At 39.3% G+C, this 17,483-nt stretch overlaps 1 protein-coding gene across 1 annotated transcript in view; it reads left to right on the plus strand.

Annotated features, from left to right (window-relative positions):
- The window catches only part of dhx57 (DEAH (Asp-Glu-Ala-Asp/His) box polypeptide 57), a 29,369-nt gene that overhangs the window by 5,675 nt on the left and 6,211 nt on the right, over window positions 1-17,483 (plus strand). Inside the window, exons 6-23 of the mRNA XM_057854409.1 lie at window positions 573-1,342; window positions 1,412-1,554; window positions 3,461-3,582; window positions 3,650-3,845; window positions 3,915-4,039; window positions 4,104-4,237; window positions 4,316-4,370; window positions 8,326-8,534; window positions 8,612-8,728; window positions 11,506-11,602; window positions 11,675-11,848; window positions 11,925-12,125; window positions 12,187-12,463; window positions 12,527-12,622; window positions 14,769-14,990; window positions 15,052-15,126; window positions 15,194-15,328; window positions 15,392-15,592. Of these exons, the coding sequence (XP_057710392.1) occupies window positions 573-1,342; window positions 1,412-1,554; window positions 3,461-3,582; window positions 3,650-3,845; window positions 3,915-4,039; window positions 4,104-4,237; window positions 4,316-4,370; window positions 8,326-8,534; window positions 8,612-8,728; window positions 11,506-11,602; window positions 11,675-11,848; window positions 11,925-12,125; window positions 12,187-12,463; window positions 12,527-12,622; window positions 14,769-14,990; window positions 15,052-15,126; window positions 15,194-15,328; window positions 15,392-15,592 (3,349 nt within the window). The remainder of the gene's footprint in view (window positions 1-572; window positions 1,343-1,411; window positions 1,555-3,460; window positions 3,583-3,649; window positions 3,846-3,914; window positions 4,040-4,103; window positions 4,238-4,315; window positions 4,371-8,325; window positions 8,535-8,611; window positions 8,729-11,505; window positions 11,603-11,674; window positions 11,849-11,924; window positions 12,126-12,186; window positions 12,464-12,526; window positions 12,623-14,768; window positions 14,991-15,051; window positions 15,127-15,193; window positions 15,329-15,391; window positions 15,593-17,483) is intronic.

Genomic DNA, 17,483 nt, shown 5'->3' on the forward strand with positions numbered 1-17,483 from the left:
AATGTACAGTGGGGTAAATAAGTATTTAGTCAACCACTAATTGTGCAAGTTCTCCCACTTGAAAATATTAGGCCTGTAATTGTCAACATGGGTAAACCTCAACCATGAGAGACAGAATGTGAAAAAAAAAAACAGAAAATCACATTTTTTGATTTTTAAAGTATTTATTTGCAAATCATAGTGGAAAATAAATATTTGGTCAACACCAAATGTTCATCTCAATACTTTGTTATGTACCCTTTGTTGGCGATAACAGAGGCAAAACGTTTTCTGTAACTCTTCACAAGCTTTTCACACACCGTTGCTGGTATTTTGGCCCATTCCTTCATGCAGATCTCCTCTAGAGCAGTGATGTTTTGGGGCTGTCGTTGGGCAACACGGACTTTCAACTCCCTCCACAGATTTTCTATGGGCTTGAGATCTGGAGACTGGTTAGGCCACTCCAGGATCTTGAAATAAATATTGCGTATACTGTACCCAGATTGAGACATGTCTGAGGGCATAGTAAGATGCATATGACAATGTTGTCGGGTTAGCAGTGCAATGACAGTGACATTTCAGTGTTGATGCAGGTACGGCTTTGACCGGGAACGCAGCAAGCAGGCGCTGGAGTCCAACGGAGGAGAATTCGGCTCCACGCTGGAGCAGCTTCTTCAACAAGTTTACACGGAACGCTACGGACAGGACTCCATTTCGGGAGGGGGCCTCGCCGCCCTGCCTGAAGACGAGTGCCTGAACCAGAGGCAAGAGGAAGCCTTAGCGCTAGCCGCCATCTACGGCGACCGTTTCCAGGAACGCATCACCAATTCCGTATGGGTCGTCACATTGGACGCGCTTTTCCTCACAGACAACATCGGAAAGAACTACAGCGTAACGTCGAAAAATGTCTGCCAGTTCTACTTGAAATCAAAAGGCTGCAGATACGGCGATAAATGCAAGTTTAAGCACCAAGCGGCTCAGGCGGCGATTAGCGCCCTCTCTCCTCTGGAGTACGAACTGGAAATTCGCTTCCCGAAAGGGAACCGCTACCCGTCTCAAGCGCCGGTGGTCGCTTTCAGCACCAACGACGAGTCGGTCAAAGCCGCGGGGAGGCTCACCGTGACGGAGAAGTTGTTCGAGGAAGCGCTGACGGCCGCCAGCGACAACCAGCCTGTTGTGTACACTTTGGTTAGCTTGTGCGAAGATGAGAACATCATGAAGGAACTGCTGGCCGTCGCTCATCACAAATACAGCAATCCACCACCTGTTTTAGGGCCTGCTCCAGCAAAGAAAAAGATTCCCACGAATCATTTTTCAGAGGAAAGCGTCTGTCCTAGTCGACGGATCGCGCCGATATCAGACCGTAAGCTATCACTTATTTTTTAAATTGAATTTGTTCAGTTTCACCAAGTGTTTGGTTGTTGTGTTCAAGGAACCAGAGAGGAAGACGACAACGAGGTTTCCGCCATATCCGTCGAGAACGTCAGCTCCGTCAACCTGCGGAAGAGAGTGACTGATAATTCTAATGTACTAAAAGAAAACGGAAAACTATGCAGAGATTTTGACAAGAAACAGGTACAGTATTAAAGAAAGCCTTCACTTGGATTCCTCTCAGATCAACAATGTCTCTTAACGTTAAATCAAAATAGTTGTCGAGTAAATTGATGACTTATTCATTCGCCGATGAATTTGTGACAGTGATATGAAGCCTCATGAGGCATTGAACCACTTCAGCCAATTGTTTTGAGAAAGGGTTCATTTAGACTACGGCTGCAGCTATCGATTATTTTAGTAGTCGATTAATCGTTGAACAAGTTAGTTCGAATAATCGAGTAATCGGATAAGGAACATAAAAACGTAAAATACCCGAGCTGAGCCTCAGTTTTAAAAAATGAATAAATGAGGATCTAAGTACAACAAAAAAAACATTGGCTAACTTACATAGCAAAAGTCAGCTAGCTTAAATACTATAGAATGCTAACTTTTTTATTTTACAATGCACTTGTTAAATGGTTCAAACATATTCCCACAAAAACGGCTAAATTTTGCCATGTACCAAAAAAATGCCACATGCCAAAATCCATTTTGCCACATACAAAAAAATGCCACATGGCAAAAAAAAATCCGGATGCCAATACCCATTTTGCCATATACCAGAAAATGCCACATGGCAAAATCCATTTTGCCACATACAAGAAATGCTTCATGGCAAAAAAAAAATCCGCATGCCAAAATCCCTTTTGCCACATACCAAAAGATGCCACATGGTAAAACCCATTTTTCCACATAAAAAAAAAAAAACATGCCACATACCCAAAAAAATGCCACATGGCAAAATCCATTTCGCCACATACAAAAATATGCCACATACCCAAAAAATGCCACATGGTAAAATCCATTTTGCAACATACAAAAAAAAGCCACATGGCAAAATATATTTTGCCATATACCAAAAAATGCCACATGCCAAAAAAATGCCACATGACAAAAAAATTGCACATGGCAAAAAAAATTCCGCATGCCAAAATCTGTTTTGCCACTTCCCAAAAAATGCCACATGGCAAAATCTTTTTTGCCATATACCAAAAAAATGCCACAAACCCAAAAAATGCCACATGCCAAAAAATGCCATATGGCAAAATCCATTTTGCCACATAACAAAAAAATGTCAAAGATCCTCATTTATTTTTTTGATTTAAGTACAACTAAAGAACCATTGGCTAACTTGCATAGCAAAAGTCCGCTAGCGTAAATGCTATAAAATGTTTTTTTTTTTTTTTTTTTTTTACAATGCTCTTCACACATCGTTCAAATCTTATGTTGGTCTTAACAGGGAGCAGCTAGTTTCAGCTATGTGAAAATGAAAATGCTTGAGCTTAGTCTCACATGGTATCAAAAAAATAAATAGATGAGGATCCAAGTACAACAGAAGAACAATTGGCTAACACGCATAGCAAAAGCTTACTAGCTTAAATGCTATAAAATACTTATTTATTTATTTATTTTTATACAAAGCTTTTCACAAATCATTCAAACACAGTCCCACAAAAAACAACTAAATATACCGACAAACTAAATTACCAATGCATGAAAAAAAAAACATATTAGCTCAAACAAATACTTAACTTATGTTGGTCTTAACAGGGAGCAGCTAGTCTCAGCCATGTGAAAATGATAATACTTGAGCTTAGCCTCAAATGGTTTGAAAAAAATAGATGAGGATCTACTAGTATAACTAACATAGCAAAAGTCCGCTAGCTTAAATGCTATAAAATGCTGTTATTTTTTTCTACCTATGAACTAAATTACGAATGCATTAAAAAAACATTAGCTCAAACAAAAACTTATGTTTGACTTAACAGGGAGCAGCTGGATTCAGCCATGTGAAATGAGCTATGTCATATTCACTGTCGCCACTAGAGGGCAGTTTATCCACCCAAATCTAGACACGTCTAACAGTCTTAATGACTTAACTCCGCAGTCTTCCAAACGCTTCAAGTCAATGCTGGAGCAAAGGACGAAGCTTCCGGCTTGGAACGAAAGAGACAACATTCTGGATGTGCTGAACAACTGTCAAGTGTTGGTCATCAGCGGCATGACAGGGTGAGCCACAGAAAGAGCTGCGTCGGCAAACTCGGCATCCAAAAATGAATGCTCATCTTCCCTGAAGGTGCGGCAAGACCACGCAAATCCCCCAATTCGTCCTTGATGCTACCTTAAGCGGCCCGGCGGATAAGGTAGCCAACATCGTTTGCACTCAGCCGCGCCGCATATCCGCCATGTCGGTGGCCGAGCGAGTGGCTCAAGAACGCGCGGAGAGTCTCGGCAACTCCGTGGGCTACCAGATCCGCTTGAAGAGCGTCCGGGTGCGTGCTGATTCGCTTCTCGGCGGTCAAAAATTGAAAAAATATCCATTTTGGGATGTGTTTTTTTAGTCTTCTGCCACCAGGCTGCTTTACTGCACCACAGGAGTTTTGCTGAGAAGACTGGAGGCCGACGTGGATCTACAAGGCGTCACCCACGTCATTGTGGATGAAGTGCACGAACGCACGGAGGAGAGGTACGCTATCTCAACAGAACTTGGAATAAAATGTTTCGAGTTAAATCCTTCATTGGCTTTCCAGTGACTTCCTCCTGTTGGTCCTCAAAGACCTGATTCTTCAGAGACCTGACTTAAAGGTTATCCTAATGAGCGCTACACTGAACGCTAACCTCTTCTCTGAATATTTCTACGACTGTCCGACTATACACATCCCTGGTAAGGTATCTTTCAGTAGCAGCATTTTAAGTAACATGGACTTCAGCAGGAGGTTTTATTATTTTGAAATCTGTCTAGGTCGCACTTTCCCTGTGACGCAGTTCTTCCTTGAAGACGTCATCTCCTTAACTCGGCAAGTATCTTTTATTATAGTGCTGCAACGATTAATAGATGAACTCGAGTAAATCGATCAGAGTACTCGTTGAATTAAAGTGGCGTTGTAATGGTTTGTTTTGAAAGTGTTTGCGTTTACCGTAATTTCTGGACTATTGGGCGCCCCTGATTTACAAGCCTCACCCAGTACATTTTTAAAGGAAAAACCATTTTGTACATACATAAGCCTCTCCTGCCTATAAGCCGCGTGTGCCCACTTAGTAAAATGATACATTGACAAAGAAATACAGTTTTCAAACGTTTAATAACACACCTTAACTTGCACGGAAGTTGCATAGCATCAGCATGGCGGTGCAGCACTAATTGTGCTGGTTAATAAAAACATAAAAGTCTTTGTTAGCAATCTTCATCTTCTTCCTGTGCATTCAAACCATGAAAGTCTTCACCCTCAGTGTCGGATATGAAGACGCTCAGATGCACTTCGCCACGCACGCACCTACTCAGTCTGTCCTCCGCGTCGCCTTCAATGTCTCCCATAATGAGGCATATTCACTTCCAGCTTGTGCCGTCCTCCTCGCAGCAGATTGGCCCCTCAAAGCCCACTGGTGATGGCGGACTCTTTCACAGCGCTTCACGATGCTAAGCTCCCCCAAAGCTGCTCTTCGCATTCGGCGAGTCTTGGCAAACGATCTCTCGCCGATCGTCATCAAAGCATCCCATACAACTCGGATGGCCAATTTAATTTCTTCTAGCATTTTCCATGATGCAGGTCTGCCAATTCTACTCATGCACAAAGACGAGGGTTCGCCACCTCTATTCATGCACAATGTACAAAGTTAAACTACCGGTAGTAGTGCAAACTAGCGTCTTCCTCGACACATATATTCCACGTGTCTCACTCCCACATTCCATGCTCGAGCGCCCCTGGCGGCCGTCAGAAAAATACACAAATTGGCCGCATCATTGCACACACCGCAGGACCCAAAATGAGAGAAAAAAGTAGCGGCTTGTAGTCCGGAAATTACGGTAGTTTAATTGATTTGGGTGGATACACTGCGCTCTAGTGGCGACATTGCATATGATGTAACTCATTTCACATGGCTGAGTCCAGATGCTCCCTTTTAAGAGCAACAAGTTAAGTTTTTGTTTGTGCTAATGTTTTTTCAATGCATTCGTAATTTAATTTATTTGTATATATAGCCGTTTTTTGTGGGAAAATGTGTTTGGAGCATTTGTTAAGAGCAAAAAAAAAATGTTAGCATTTTATAGCATTTAAGCTAGTGGACTTTTGCTCTGTAAGTTAGCCAATGGTTCTTTTTACTTAGATCATTTATTTTTTTATTTTTGTCATTTGGCATTTTGTTTTGGTATGTGGCAAAATTGATTTTGCCATGTGGCATTTTGTCTAGGTATGTGGCAAAATGGATTTTGCCATGTGGCATTTTTTTGGTATGTGGCACAAAGGATTTTGGCTTGCGGATTTTTTTTTTTTTTTTTTGCCATGTGGCATTTTTTTTTTTCTATGTGGCAAAAAGGATTTTGGCATGTGGCATTTTATTTTGTGTGTGGGGGAAGGGGTTATGGCATTTTTTGGTATGTGACAAAATTGATTTTCCCATGTTGCATTTTTTGATATGTTGCAAAATGGATTTTGGCATGTGGCATTTTTTTGGTATGTGGCACAATGGATTTTGGCATGCGGGATTTTTTTGGGAATGTGTATGTGGCATTTGGTATGTGGCATATGGTATTTTTGTATGTGGCAAAATGGAATTTGGCATGTGGCATTTTTGGGGGGGGGGGCTTATGGCATTTTTTTTGGTATGTGACAAAATTGATTTTCAATGTTGCATTTTTTAGTATGTGGCAAAATGAATTTTGGGATGTGCCATTTTTTTTGGTATGTGGCACAATGGATTTTGGCATGCGGAATTTTTTTTTTTCGCCATGTGGCATTTTCTTTTTGTATGTGGCAAAATGGAATTTGGCATTTGGCATTTTTTATCGGGGCGTCCGGCTTATGGCATTTTTTTGGCATGTGACAAAATTGATTTTCGTATGTTGCATTTTTTGGTATGTGGCACAATGGATTTTGGCATGTGGGAATTTTTTTTCGCCATGGGGCATTTTTTTTTTGTATGTGGCACAATGGATTTTGACATGTCACATTTTTTGGTATGTGGCACAATGGATTTTGGCATGTGGGATTTTTTTTTCGACATGCAGCATTTTTTTTTGTTTGTGGCAAAATGGATTTTGGCATGCAGAATTTTTTTTTTTTTTGCTATTGGGCATTTTGTTGTATGTGGCAAAATTAATTTTGGCATGTGGCATTTTTTGGGGGGGCCTTATGGCGTTTTTTTGGGTATGTGACAAAATTGATTTTCCCATGTTGCATTTTTTGGTAAGTGGCAAAATGGATTTTGGTATGTGGCAAAATGGATTTTGGCATGTGGAATTTTTTTTTCGCCATGTGGCTTTTTTTTTTCTTTCTTTGTATGTGGCAAAATGGAATTTGGCATGTGGCATTTTTTTTGGGGGGGGCTTATGGCATTTTTTTGGGATGCGACAAAATTGATTTTCACATGTTGCATTTTTTGGTATGTGGCAAAATGGATTTTGGCATGTGGGATTTTTTTGGTATGTGGCACAATGGATTTTGGCATGCAGATGTTTTTTTTTGTCATGTGGCATTTTTTTTTGTATGTGGCAAAATGGATTTTGGCATGTGGCATTTTTTTGGGTATGTAGCACAATAATTTTGGCTTGCGGATTTTTTTTGGCATGTGGCATTTTTATTAGTATGTGGCAAAATGGATTTTGGCATGTGGCAAAATGGATTTTGGCATGCGGATTTTTTTTTTTTTTTGTATGTGGCAAAATGGATTTTGGCCTGTGTCATTTTTTGGGGGGCATGTGGCAAAATTGATTTTGCCATGTATTTTTTTGTAGATGGCAAAATGGATTATGCCATGTGGTATTTTTTGGTATGCTGTACATTGTTTTGCCATGCAGCATTTTTTAAGTATGTGGCAAAATGGATTTTGGCATGTGGCATTTTTTTGGGACATGTGGCATTTTTTTGTTATGTGGCAAAATGGATTTTGGCATCCGGATTTTTTGTTGTTGTTGTGGCATCATTTTTTATATGTGGTAAAATGGCTTTTCCTCGTGGCATTTTGTATGTTGCAAAATGGATTTTGCCATGTGGTATTTTTTTTTTTTTTTTTTTTGCGTTATGTGGCAAAATTGATTTTGCCATGTGGTATTTTTTTGGAGTTACGTGGCATTTTTTTGTTATGTGGCAAAATGGATTTTGGCATGCAGATGTTTTTTTTTTGCCATGTTGCATTTTTTTTAAGTGGCAAAATTTTTCTCCATGTGGCATTTTGTAGTGGTGAAATGGATTTTTCCATGTGGCATTTTGGATGTGGCGAAATGGATTTTGCCATGTGGTATTTTGTATGTGGCAGAATTGATTTTGCCATTTGGTATATTTTGGAGGTATGTGGCATTTTTTTGGTATGTGGCAAAATGGATTTTGCCATGTGGCATTTTTTGGTATGCGGCACAATGAATCTTGGTATGTGGCAAAATTTAGCCTTTTTTGTGGGAATATGTGTTTGAACCATTTGCCAAGTGCATTGTAAACGTTAGCATTTTATAGCATTTAAGCTAGGTGACTTTTGCTATGTCAGTGAGCCAATTGCTCTTTTCTTGTACTTGGATCCTCATTTATTTATTTTTTATTTTTTTATTATATTATATTTTTTAATATTTGTATATTTTTTATAGGGCTCAGCTCAAGTATTTTAATGTTCTATGTTCCTTATCCGATTACTCGATTATTCAAACTAACTAGTTCATCGATTAATTGACTACTAAAATAATCGATAGCTGCAGCCCTATTTTATAATAGACGCTCAGGTAGTTCAAAGTTGAACCTTTGCCAGAATCTCTGCGAATATTTTCAGCTACGTGATCGAAGACGGAAGCCCTTATATACGGTCGAGCCGGCCGAACTCCTTGAGTGGTCAGGCAAGAGTTGGGCCGCCAAAGGACGTTGTGGACACGTTAGGGGATGACATGTGGAACTTCATGTCTTTCACCAAAAAGGACTTTGTCAAAGACTCTGTGCCCGACCAACAACTCAGCCTGCAGGAACTCACGGTTCGATTCAAAGGTGAGCAGGGAAGGAGAATCGCCGATGTTGAAACGGCTTCGCGCGGCCGCAAATTATCTTTGTTGTCGTCCGCGCAGATTGTAAAGCATCTGTGCTGAAGACCATGGCTGCGATGGACCTGGACAAGATCAACATTGACCTGATCGAGAATCTGCTGGAGTGGATTGTGGATGGTAATCACAGCTATCCTCCAGGTAGGAATCACTGAAATTGACTTAAGGCGAAGGCGTTGAACTCCAAGCGTTCAAGGAAACCCGAGTTAGAATTGACGCAGATATCTCACGATACTAGTGCTGCGACGCTTAATTGATTAACTCGAGTAATTCGATTTGTAAAAAGATTCAATTTAAAATCTTGCTGCTTCGAGTATTCGTTGAATTCAAGTGGCGCTGTAATGGTTTGTTTTGAAAGAGTTTGCATTTAGTTTTATTGATTTGGGTGGATACACTGCCCTTTAGTGGCGACAGTGAATAGGACGGAACTCATTTCACATGGCTGAATCCAGCTCCTCCCTGTTAAGACCAACATAAGCAGAGATTTTGTTTGAGGTAAATGTTTTTTAATGCATTTGTATTTTTAATTTTTTTTCTGTGGGAATATGTGTTTGAACCATTTGTTCCGAGCATTGTAAAATAAAAATGTTAGCCTTTTATAGCATTTAAGCTAGCGGACTTTTGCTATGTCAGTTAGCCAGTGGTTCTTTTGTTGTACTTAGACCCTCATCTAGTTTTTTTTTTTTTTTTTTTTTTTAATTTTTGTCATTTGGCATTTTTTTGGTTGGTGGCAAAATGGATTTTAGCATGAGCCTTTTTTTTTTTGGTATTTGGCAAAATTTGCCATGTGGCAAAATGGATTTTGGCATGTGGCCTTTTTTTGGTATGTGGCAAAATTGATTTTGCCATGCAGAACTTTTTTTTGCCATGTGGCATTTTTTTGTATGTTCAAATATTAATTTTGGCATGTGGCTTTTTTTTTGCCATGTGGCATTTTTTTGGGGTGTGTGACAAAATTAATTTTTCCATGTGGCATTTTTTCTGGTATTTGGCAAAATTGATTTTGCCATGTGGCATTTTTTTCTGGTATGTGGCAAAATATATTTTGCCATGTGACATTTTTTTTTGGTATGTGGTAAAATGGATTTTGCCATGTGGGATTTTTTTTCCTGGTATGTGGTAAAATGGATTTTGCCATGTGGCATTTTTTTCCTGGTATTTGGCAAAATGGATTTTGCCATGTTGCATTTTTTTCTGGTATTTGGTAAAATGGATTTTGCCATGTAGCATTTTTTTGGAATGTGGAAAAATGCATTTTGGCATGTAGCATTTTTTTGGGAATGTGGAAAAATAAATTTTTGCATGTGGCTTTTTTTTGGGTATGTGGCAAAATGGATTTTAGCATGTGGCATTTTTTCTGGTATTTGGCAAAATGGATTTTGCCATCTGGCATTTTTTTGGTATGTGGCGAAATTTATTTTGCAATGTGGCATTTTTTTAGTATGTAGCATTTTTTCTGGTATTTGGCAAAATGAATTTTGGCATGTGGCATTTATTGGGTATGTGACAAAATTCATTCTGCCAAGTGGCATTTTTTCTGGTATTCAGCAAAATGGATTTTGCCATGTGGCATTTTTATAATATGTGGCAAAATAAATTTTGCCATGTGGCATTTTTTTCTGGTGTTCGGCAAAATGGATTTTGCCGTCTGACATTTTTTTCTGGTATTTTGTAAAATTGATTTTGCCATGTGGCATTTTTTCTGGTATTTTGTAAAATTGATTGTGCCATGTGACATTTTTTTGGGTATTTGGCAAAATGGATTTTGACATGTAGCATTTTTTTGGTATGTGGCGAAATTTATTTTGCAATGTGGCATTTTTTTTGGTATGTGGCATTTTTCTGGTATTTGGCAAAATGAATTTTGGCATGTGGCATTTATTGGGTATGTGACAAAATTCATTCTGCCAAGTGGCATTTTTTCTGGTATTTAGCAAAATGGATTTTGCCATGTGGCATTTTTATAATATGTGGCAAAATGGATTTTGCCATGTGGCCTTTTTTTCTGGTGTTCGGCAAAATGGATTTTGCCATCTGACATTTTTTTCTGGTATTTTGTAAAATAGATTTTGCCATGTGGCGTTTTTTCTGGTATTTTGTACAATTGATTGTGCCATGTGGCATTTTTTTGGGTATTTGGCAAAATGGATTTTGCCATGTGGCATTTTTTTTATATGTGGCAAAATGGATTTTGCCATGTGGCATTTTTTTGGTATGTGGCTTTTTTTTTTTTTGCCATGTGGCATTTTTTTGGTATATGGCAAATATGGCATTTTTGGCATTTTTTTTTTTGTACGTGGCAAAATGGATTTTAGCATGTGGCATTTTTTCTGATATTTGGCAAAATTGATTTTGCCATGTGTCATTTTTTCTGGTATGTGGCAAAATGAATTTTGCCATCTGGCGTTTTTTTTTTTTTTTTTGGTATGGGGCGAAATTTATTACGTCACGTGGCATTTTTTCTGCTATTTGGCAAAATTCATTTTGGCATGGCAATTGTTCTTTTGTTGTACTTCAATCCTTATTTATATATTTTTTTATACCCTTTGAGGCTTAGCTCAGGTATTTTAATTTTCTATGTTCCCAATTCGATTATTTGAACTAACTAGTGTCTTGGATAATCGACTTCTAAAATAATCGATAGCTGCAGCCCTACATAATACGATATCAAAAAATATAAAAGAAATAAAATAATTCAAACCAACATTCCCTTGGGAGAGACAGACAACCTCTGCTGCTTCCTAGTGTCAACATTCTTGTCATTCAACGTGCTTAATGCCTCCCAGCATTCGTTGCGACGTTACTGATGTAAATAACATTTAAATTTTGTTTTGTGGTACTTATTTCTTCAGATATTGTTCCAGTTGTTTTAAAAACTGCGTGCTCTTAGCGTCACTGATGGTTCTTGTGTGCTCCAGGTGCCGTACTGGTGTTTCTCCCGGGCATCGCTGAGATTAAGATGCTGTACGAGCAGCTGCAGTCGAACAGAAGGTTCAACAACAGGCGTGGCGACAGGTCGGACTTCATTGTCTAATAGAATAAACCGAGGCGATATCATTACTTAGCGTTGTATGTGGTCAACGTCAGATGTGTTGTCTACCCGCTCCACTCCACTTTGTCGAATGAGGAGCAGCAGGCAGTCTTCAACCGCCCTCCGGAAGGCGTCACGAAAATCATCATCTCCACAAACATCGCCGAGACCTCCGTCACCATCGACGACGTGGTGTTCGTCATCGACTCTGGCAAATTGAAGGAGAAAAGGTCCATTTTCATCTGAGAATCGATCACTCGAGGCTAATTGTGGATGTCTTAGCAAGCGCGTGCATGCATTGTTCAGGTATGACGCTTCCAAAAGCATGGAGAGCCTGGAGGATACGTGGGTGTCACGGGCCAACGCGCTTCAGAGAAAAGGCAGAGCAGGCCGTGTAGCCTCTGGGGTGTGCTTCCACCTCTTTACTAGCCACTGCTTTCAACACCAGCTGGCCCAGCAACAACTTCCTGAGATCCAGAGAGTTCCCCTGGAGCAGCTTTGCCTCCGGTACCTCCATCTGTCGGCAGATATGACTTCATTCAAGTCAAACTGTTTCATCTGTTTTCAGCATCAAGATCCTGGACGTGTTCGCCGAACAGACCCTGGAGTCGGTCTTCCGTCGTCTCATCGAGCCGCCAGTCGCCGGCAGCCTGGACGCGGCCAAGCAGCGCCTGCGGGACTTGGGCGCCCTGACCGCCGAGGAGAAGCTAACCCCGCTAGGTTACCACCTAGCCCGCCTGCCCGTGGACGTGCGCGTGGCCAAGCTCATGCTGTTCGGCGCCATTTTCCGCTGCCTCGACCCAGCGCTGACCATCGCTGCTAGTCTTGCTTTTAAATCGCCTTTTGTAAGAACTCTCGTCCGAGTTTGAACGGCGATTTGAGCATTCACGTGACGATTTGCTGTCAAGGTGGCACCGTGGGACAAACGTGAGCAAGCCAATGAGAAGAAACTGGAATTTGCGCTGGCTAATAGTGACCATCTGGCCCTTCTCCAGGCGTACAAGGTACCGATCTTGTGAGAATCAAGATTTTTGCATCATTAACTGCTGAGACCCGAGCTTTTTTTACCATTTGCCTTTGCTAACATAACATTTTTTTATATTTTCAATTAGGGCTGTGGCTGTCAAACGATTAAAATTTTTAATCGAGTTAATTACAGCTTAAAAATGAATTAATCGTAATTAATCGCGATTCAAACCGTGTATAAAATATGCCATATTTTTCTGTAAATTATTGTTGGAATGTAAAGATAAGACACAAGACTGATATATACATTCAACATAGGGTACATAAGTACTGTATTTGTTTATTATAGGGCTGTCAAAATTATCGGGTTAACGGGCGGTAATTATTTTTTTAAATTAATCACGTTAAAATATTTGACGCAATTAACGCACAAATGACCCGCTCAGATTAAAATGACAGCACAGTGAAAGGTGTACTTGTTGTGTTTTTCGGAGTTTTGCCGCCCTCTGCTGGCGCTTGGGTGCGACTGATTTTATAGGCTTCAGCACCCATGAGCATTGTGTAAGTAATTGTTGACATTAACAATAACGTCTACTAGTTTATTTTTTGATTGAAAATTTTAAAAATTTTATTAAAGCGAAAACATGAAGAGGGGTTATAATTAGGGCTGTCAAAATTATCGCATTAATGGGCGGTAATTAATTTTTAAAATTAATCACGTTAAAATATTTGACGCAATTAACGCACAAATGCCCCGCTCAGATTAAAATGACAGCACAGTGAAAGGTGTACTTGTTGTGATTTTCGGAGTTTTGCCGCCCTCTGCTGACGCTTGGGTGCGACTGATTTTATAGGCTTCAGCACCCATGAGCATTGTGTAAGTAATTATTGACATCAACAATAACGGGCTACTAGTTTATTTTTTGATTTGAAAATTTTACAAATTAAAACGAAAACATGAAGAGGGGTTTTGATATAAAATTTCTATAACTTGTACTAACATTTATCTTTTAAGAACTAGAAGTCTTTCTATCCATGGATTGCTTTAACAGAATGTTAATAATGGTAATGCCATCTTGTTGATTTATTATAATAAACAAATACAGTACTTATGTACCATATGTTGAATGTATATATCCATCTTGTGTCTTATCGTTCCATTCCAACAATAATTTACAGAAAAATATGGCATATTTTATAGATGGTTTGAATTGCGATTAATTACGATTAGTTAATTTTTAAGCTGTAATTAACGCGATTAAAAATTTTAATCATTTGACACCCCTAGTTTTAATATAAAATTTCTATAACTTGTACTAACATTTATCTTTTAAGAACTAGAAGTCTTTCTATCCATGGATCGCTTTAACAATGTTAATAATGGTAATGCCATCTTGTTGATTTGTTATAATAAAAAAATACAGTACTTATGTACCATATGTTGGATGTATATATCCATCTTGTGTCTTATCTTTCCATTCCAACAATAATTTACAGAAAAATAAAACGTGGCGGCAACTAAGCACTTTACACTCAGTCGGACTTACAACACATCCCACAGATGCTAAATGAATACATCACCTCACGGCATGAATGTGCAACACGCACATGATGTAAACAAAGCTTGCCAACTTGGAGCGATGACTGCCCGTCATTGCTACGGCAAAGCATGTATGGGGTCCAACCTTTTGCTGATACCCTCCAGAATGAAGGAAAAATACTCACCTTCCTTCATGGATATCCACAGATCAGCATTCCCTCGCAACAGCTCAATACTCGGCGCGAATGTCCACCCGCCTTAGTCCCACAACACGGGACGAGAGACCAAAACAGGAAATGGCTAAGAGGTTGTCATGGAAACACGTACCGGGAACCTTTTAGCATTTTCTATTCAAAATGCTCTTCGTGCATGACTACAATATTCTTCATTCTACATGCGTTATGAGGCAATGAAACAATAGTAACGCAGAGACACTAAGGAAACTAACTTTAATCAGATTACTGGTGTAGAAAAATGAACACGTTAGATTACTCGTTACTGAAAAAAGTAATCAGATTACAGTAACGCATTACTGACAACACTGAAAATGACATGTATGGGTCTCAGTGGCAGAAATCTAATGTCCTCATATTAGTACGCTGGGTGTCATAGGTGTTTTTTTGTCTTGTTTTTGTAATGTCTAGGGTTGGTGCAGTGCCGAAAAGGCAGGTCACAAGTCCGGCTCCTTTTTTTGCCGGGAAAACTTCCTGTCTTTACGAGTTCTGCAGGAAATCGCTTGTGTCAAGCGGCAGTTTGCCGAGCTGCTGTCCGACATCGGTTTCATCAAAGAGGGGTTGACGTCGAGAGCCATCGAGCGACTTGGGTCCAAAGGCTCCGACGGGGTCTTCGAGGCTACTGGTCCCGAGGTATGACAGGCGTTCTATTAAGTCGAGGCCTCGTTTTACGAAAACCAATACTCTGTTTTAGGCAAACCTGAACTCCGATAACATCAAGCTAATGTCTGCGATGCTTTGCGCCGCTCTCTATCCGAATGTAGTGCAGGTACATATTTGCTTCCGGATTATTATTATTTTTGGGGGCACTTTGGAGTTCTAATATTTCATTTAAGGTGCTAGCACCTCAAGGGGTTTACAAAATGAGCGTCAAAGGAGCGGTAAAGATGCTCCCCAAGACCAGCGAGCTACGCTTCCTGACAAAGAGCGACGGTTGCGTCCAAGTTCATCCCTCATCGGTTAACTACAACGTGAGTACAACCACTCGGAAGCAAATTTACACCGATTTGAGCTTGTCACCTCTCTGTTAAAAGGTTCGCAAGTACCCAAGCCCCTACCTGGTGTACCTGGAGAAGGTGAAAACCAGTCGGGTATTTATCCGGGACTGCAGCACGGTGTCCGTGTACGCTTTGGTGCTGTTCGGGGGCGGGGCGATCAACGTGGAGATGCACAAGGGTCAGTTTGTCATCTCTCTGGACGACGGATGGATTCGATTCGCTGCAGATTCTCACCAGGTCAAGCTTCTTTTAAAGGATTCATCTATCGATTATAATAGTAGTCGATTAATCGATTAACTAGTTAGTTTGAAGAATCGAGTAATCAGATAAGGAACATAAAGAATTAAAATACCTGAGCTGAGCCTCAAACGGTATGGAAAAAAAAAAAAAAAATTAGGATCTAAGTAACATAAAAGAACAAATGGCCTACTTGCATAATAGAAGTCCACTAGCTTGAATGCTATAAAATGCTATTTTTATTTATTTTTTTTACAAAGCGCTTAATGAATCGTTGAAACACATATGCCCACAAAAAAAGGCGAAATATATTGACAAACTAAATTACAAATGCAGAAAAAAAACATGAGCTCACACTAAAACTTAGCTTATGTTGGTCTTAACAGGGAGCAGCTAGTTCAGCCATGTGAAAATTAAAATTCTTGAGCTTAGCCTCAAACGGTGTAAAAAAAATAGATGAGGCTCTAGGTACAACAAAAGAACAATTGGCTAACTTGCTTAGCAAAAGTCCACTAATGTCTTGATGGTTCAAACATATTCCCACAAAAAAAAAAAAAAAAATCGGCTAAATATACCTGTAAACTAAATAACGAACGCATTGAAAAACGTATTAGCTTAGCCACATGGCAAAATCAATTTTGCCACATCCCAACAAAAAAAGCCACATGGATCAAATCCATTTTGCCACATACCAAAATAAATGCCACATGGATCAAATCCATTTTGCCACATACCAAAATAAATGCCACATGGCAAAATCCATTTTGCCACATACCAAAATAAATGCCACATGCCAAAATCCATTTAGCCACATACCAAAATAAATGCCACATGCCAAAAAAAGGCCACATGCCAAAATCAATTTTGCTGAATACTAGAATAAATGCCCCTGAGCAAAATCCATTTTGCCACTTACAAAAAATAAAAATAAATAAATGCCACATGGATCAAATCCATTTTGCCAAATACCAAAATAAATGCCACATGGCAAAATCCATTTTGCCACATACCAAAATAAATGCCACAAGCCAAAATCCATTTAGCCACATACCAAAAAATACCACATGGCAGATGAATTTTGCCACATACCAAAAAAATGCCACATGCCAAAATCCATTTAGCTAAATACCAGAAAAAAATGCCCCAGAGCAAAATCAAGTTTGCCACATACCAAAAAAAAAAGAAAAAGAAAATTCCACATGCCAAAATCCATTTTGCCACTTACAAAAAAATTGCCACACACCAAAATAAATGCCACATGGCAAAATCCATTTTGCCACATACCAAAACAAATGCCACATGCCAAAATCCATTTTGCCACATACCAAAAAAAATGCCACATGCCAAATCCATTTTGCTAAATACCAGAAAAAATGCCCCAGAGCAAAATCAATTTTGCCACATACAAAAAAAAAAAAAAAAAAAAAAAAAAAAAAAAAAAAAAAGAAAATGCCACAAGCCAAAATCCATTTAGCCACTTACAAAAAAAAAAAAAAAATGCCACATGGATCAAATCCATCTTGCCACATACCAAAATAAATGCCCCATGGCAAAATCCATTTTGCCACATACCAAAAAATACCACATGACAGATGAATTTTGCCACATACCAAAAAAAAAAAAAGAAAAGTACGTGCCACATTCCAAAATCCATTTTGCCACATACCAAAAAAATTCTACATGGCAAAATCAATTTTGGCACATACCAAAAAAATGCCACATACAAAAAAAAAAAATGCCACATGGCAAAATCAAATTTTCCACATGGCAAAATCCCTTTTGCCACATGGCAAAAAAATGCCACATACCAAAAAAAAAAAAAAAATGCCACATGGCAAAATCAATTTTTCCACATGGCAAAAAAAATGCCACATGGCGAAATCAATTTTGC

Source organism: Corythoichthys intestinalis, chromosome 13, assembly GCF_030265065.1.
Source record: "Corythoichthys intestinalis isolate RoL2023-P3 chromosome 13, ASM3026506v1, whole genome shotgun sequence".
In the NCBI taxonomy this organism is placed as follows: domain Eukaryota; kingdom Metazoa; phylum Chordata; class Actinopteri; order Syngnathiformes; family Syngnathidae; genus Corythoichthys; species Corythoichthys intestinalis.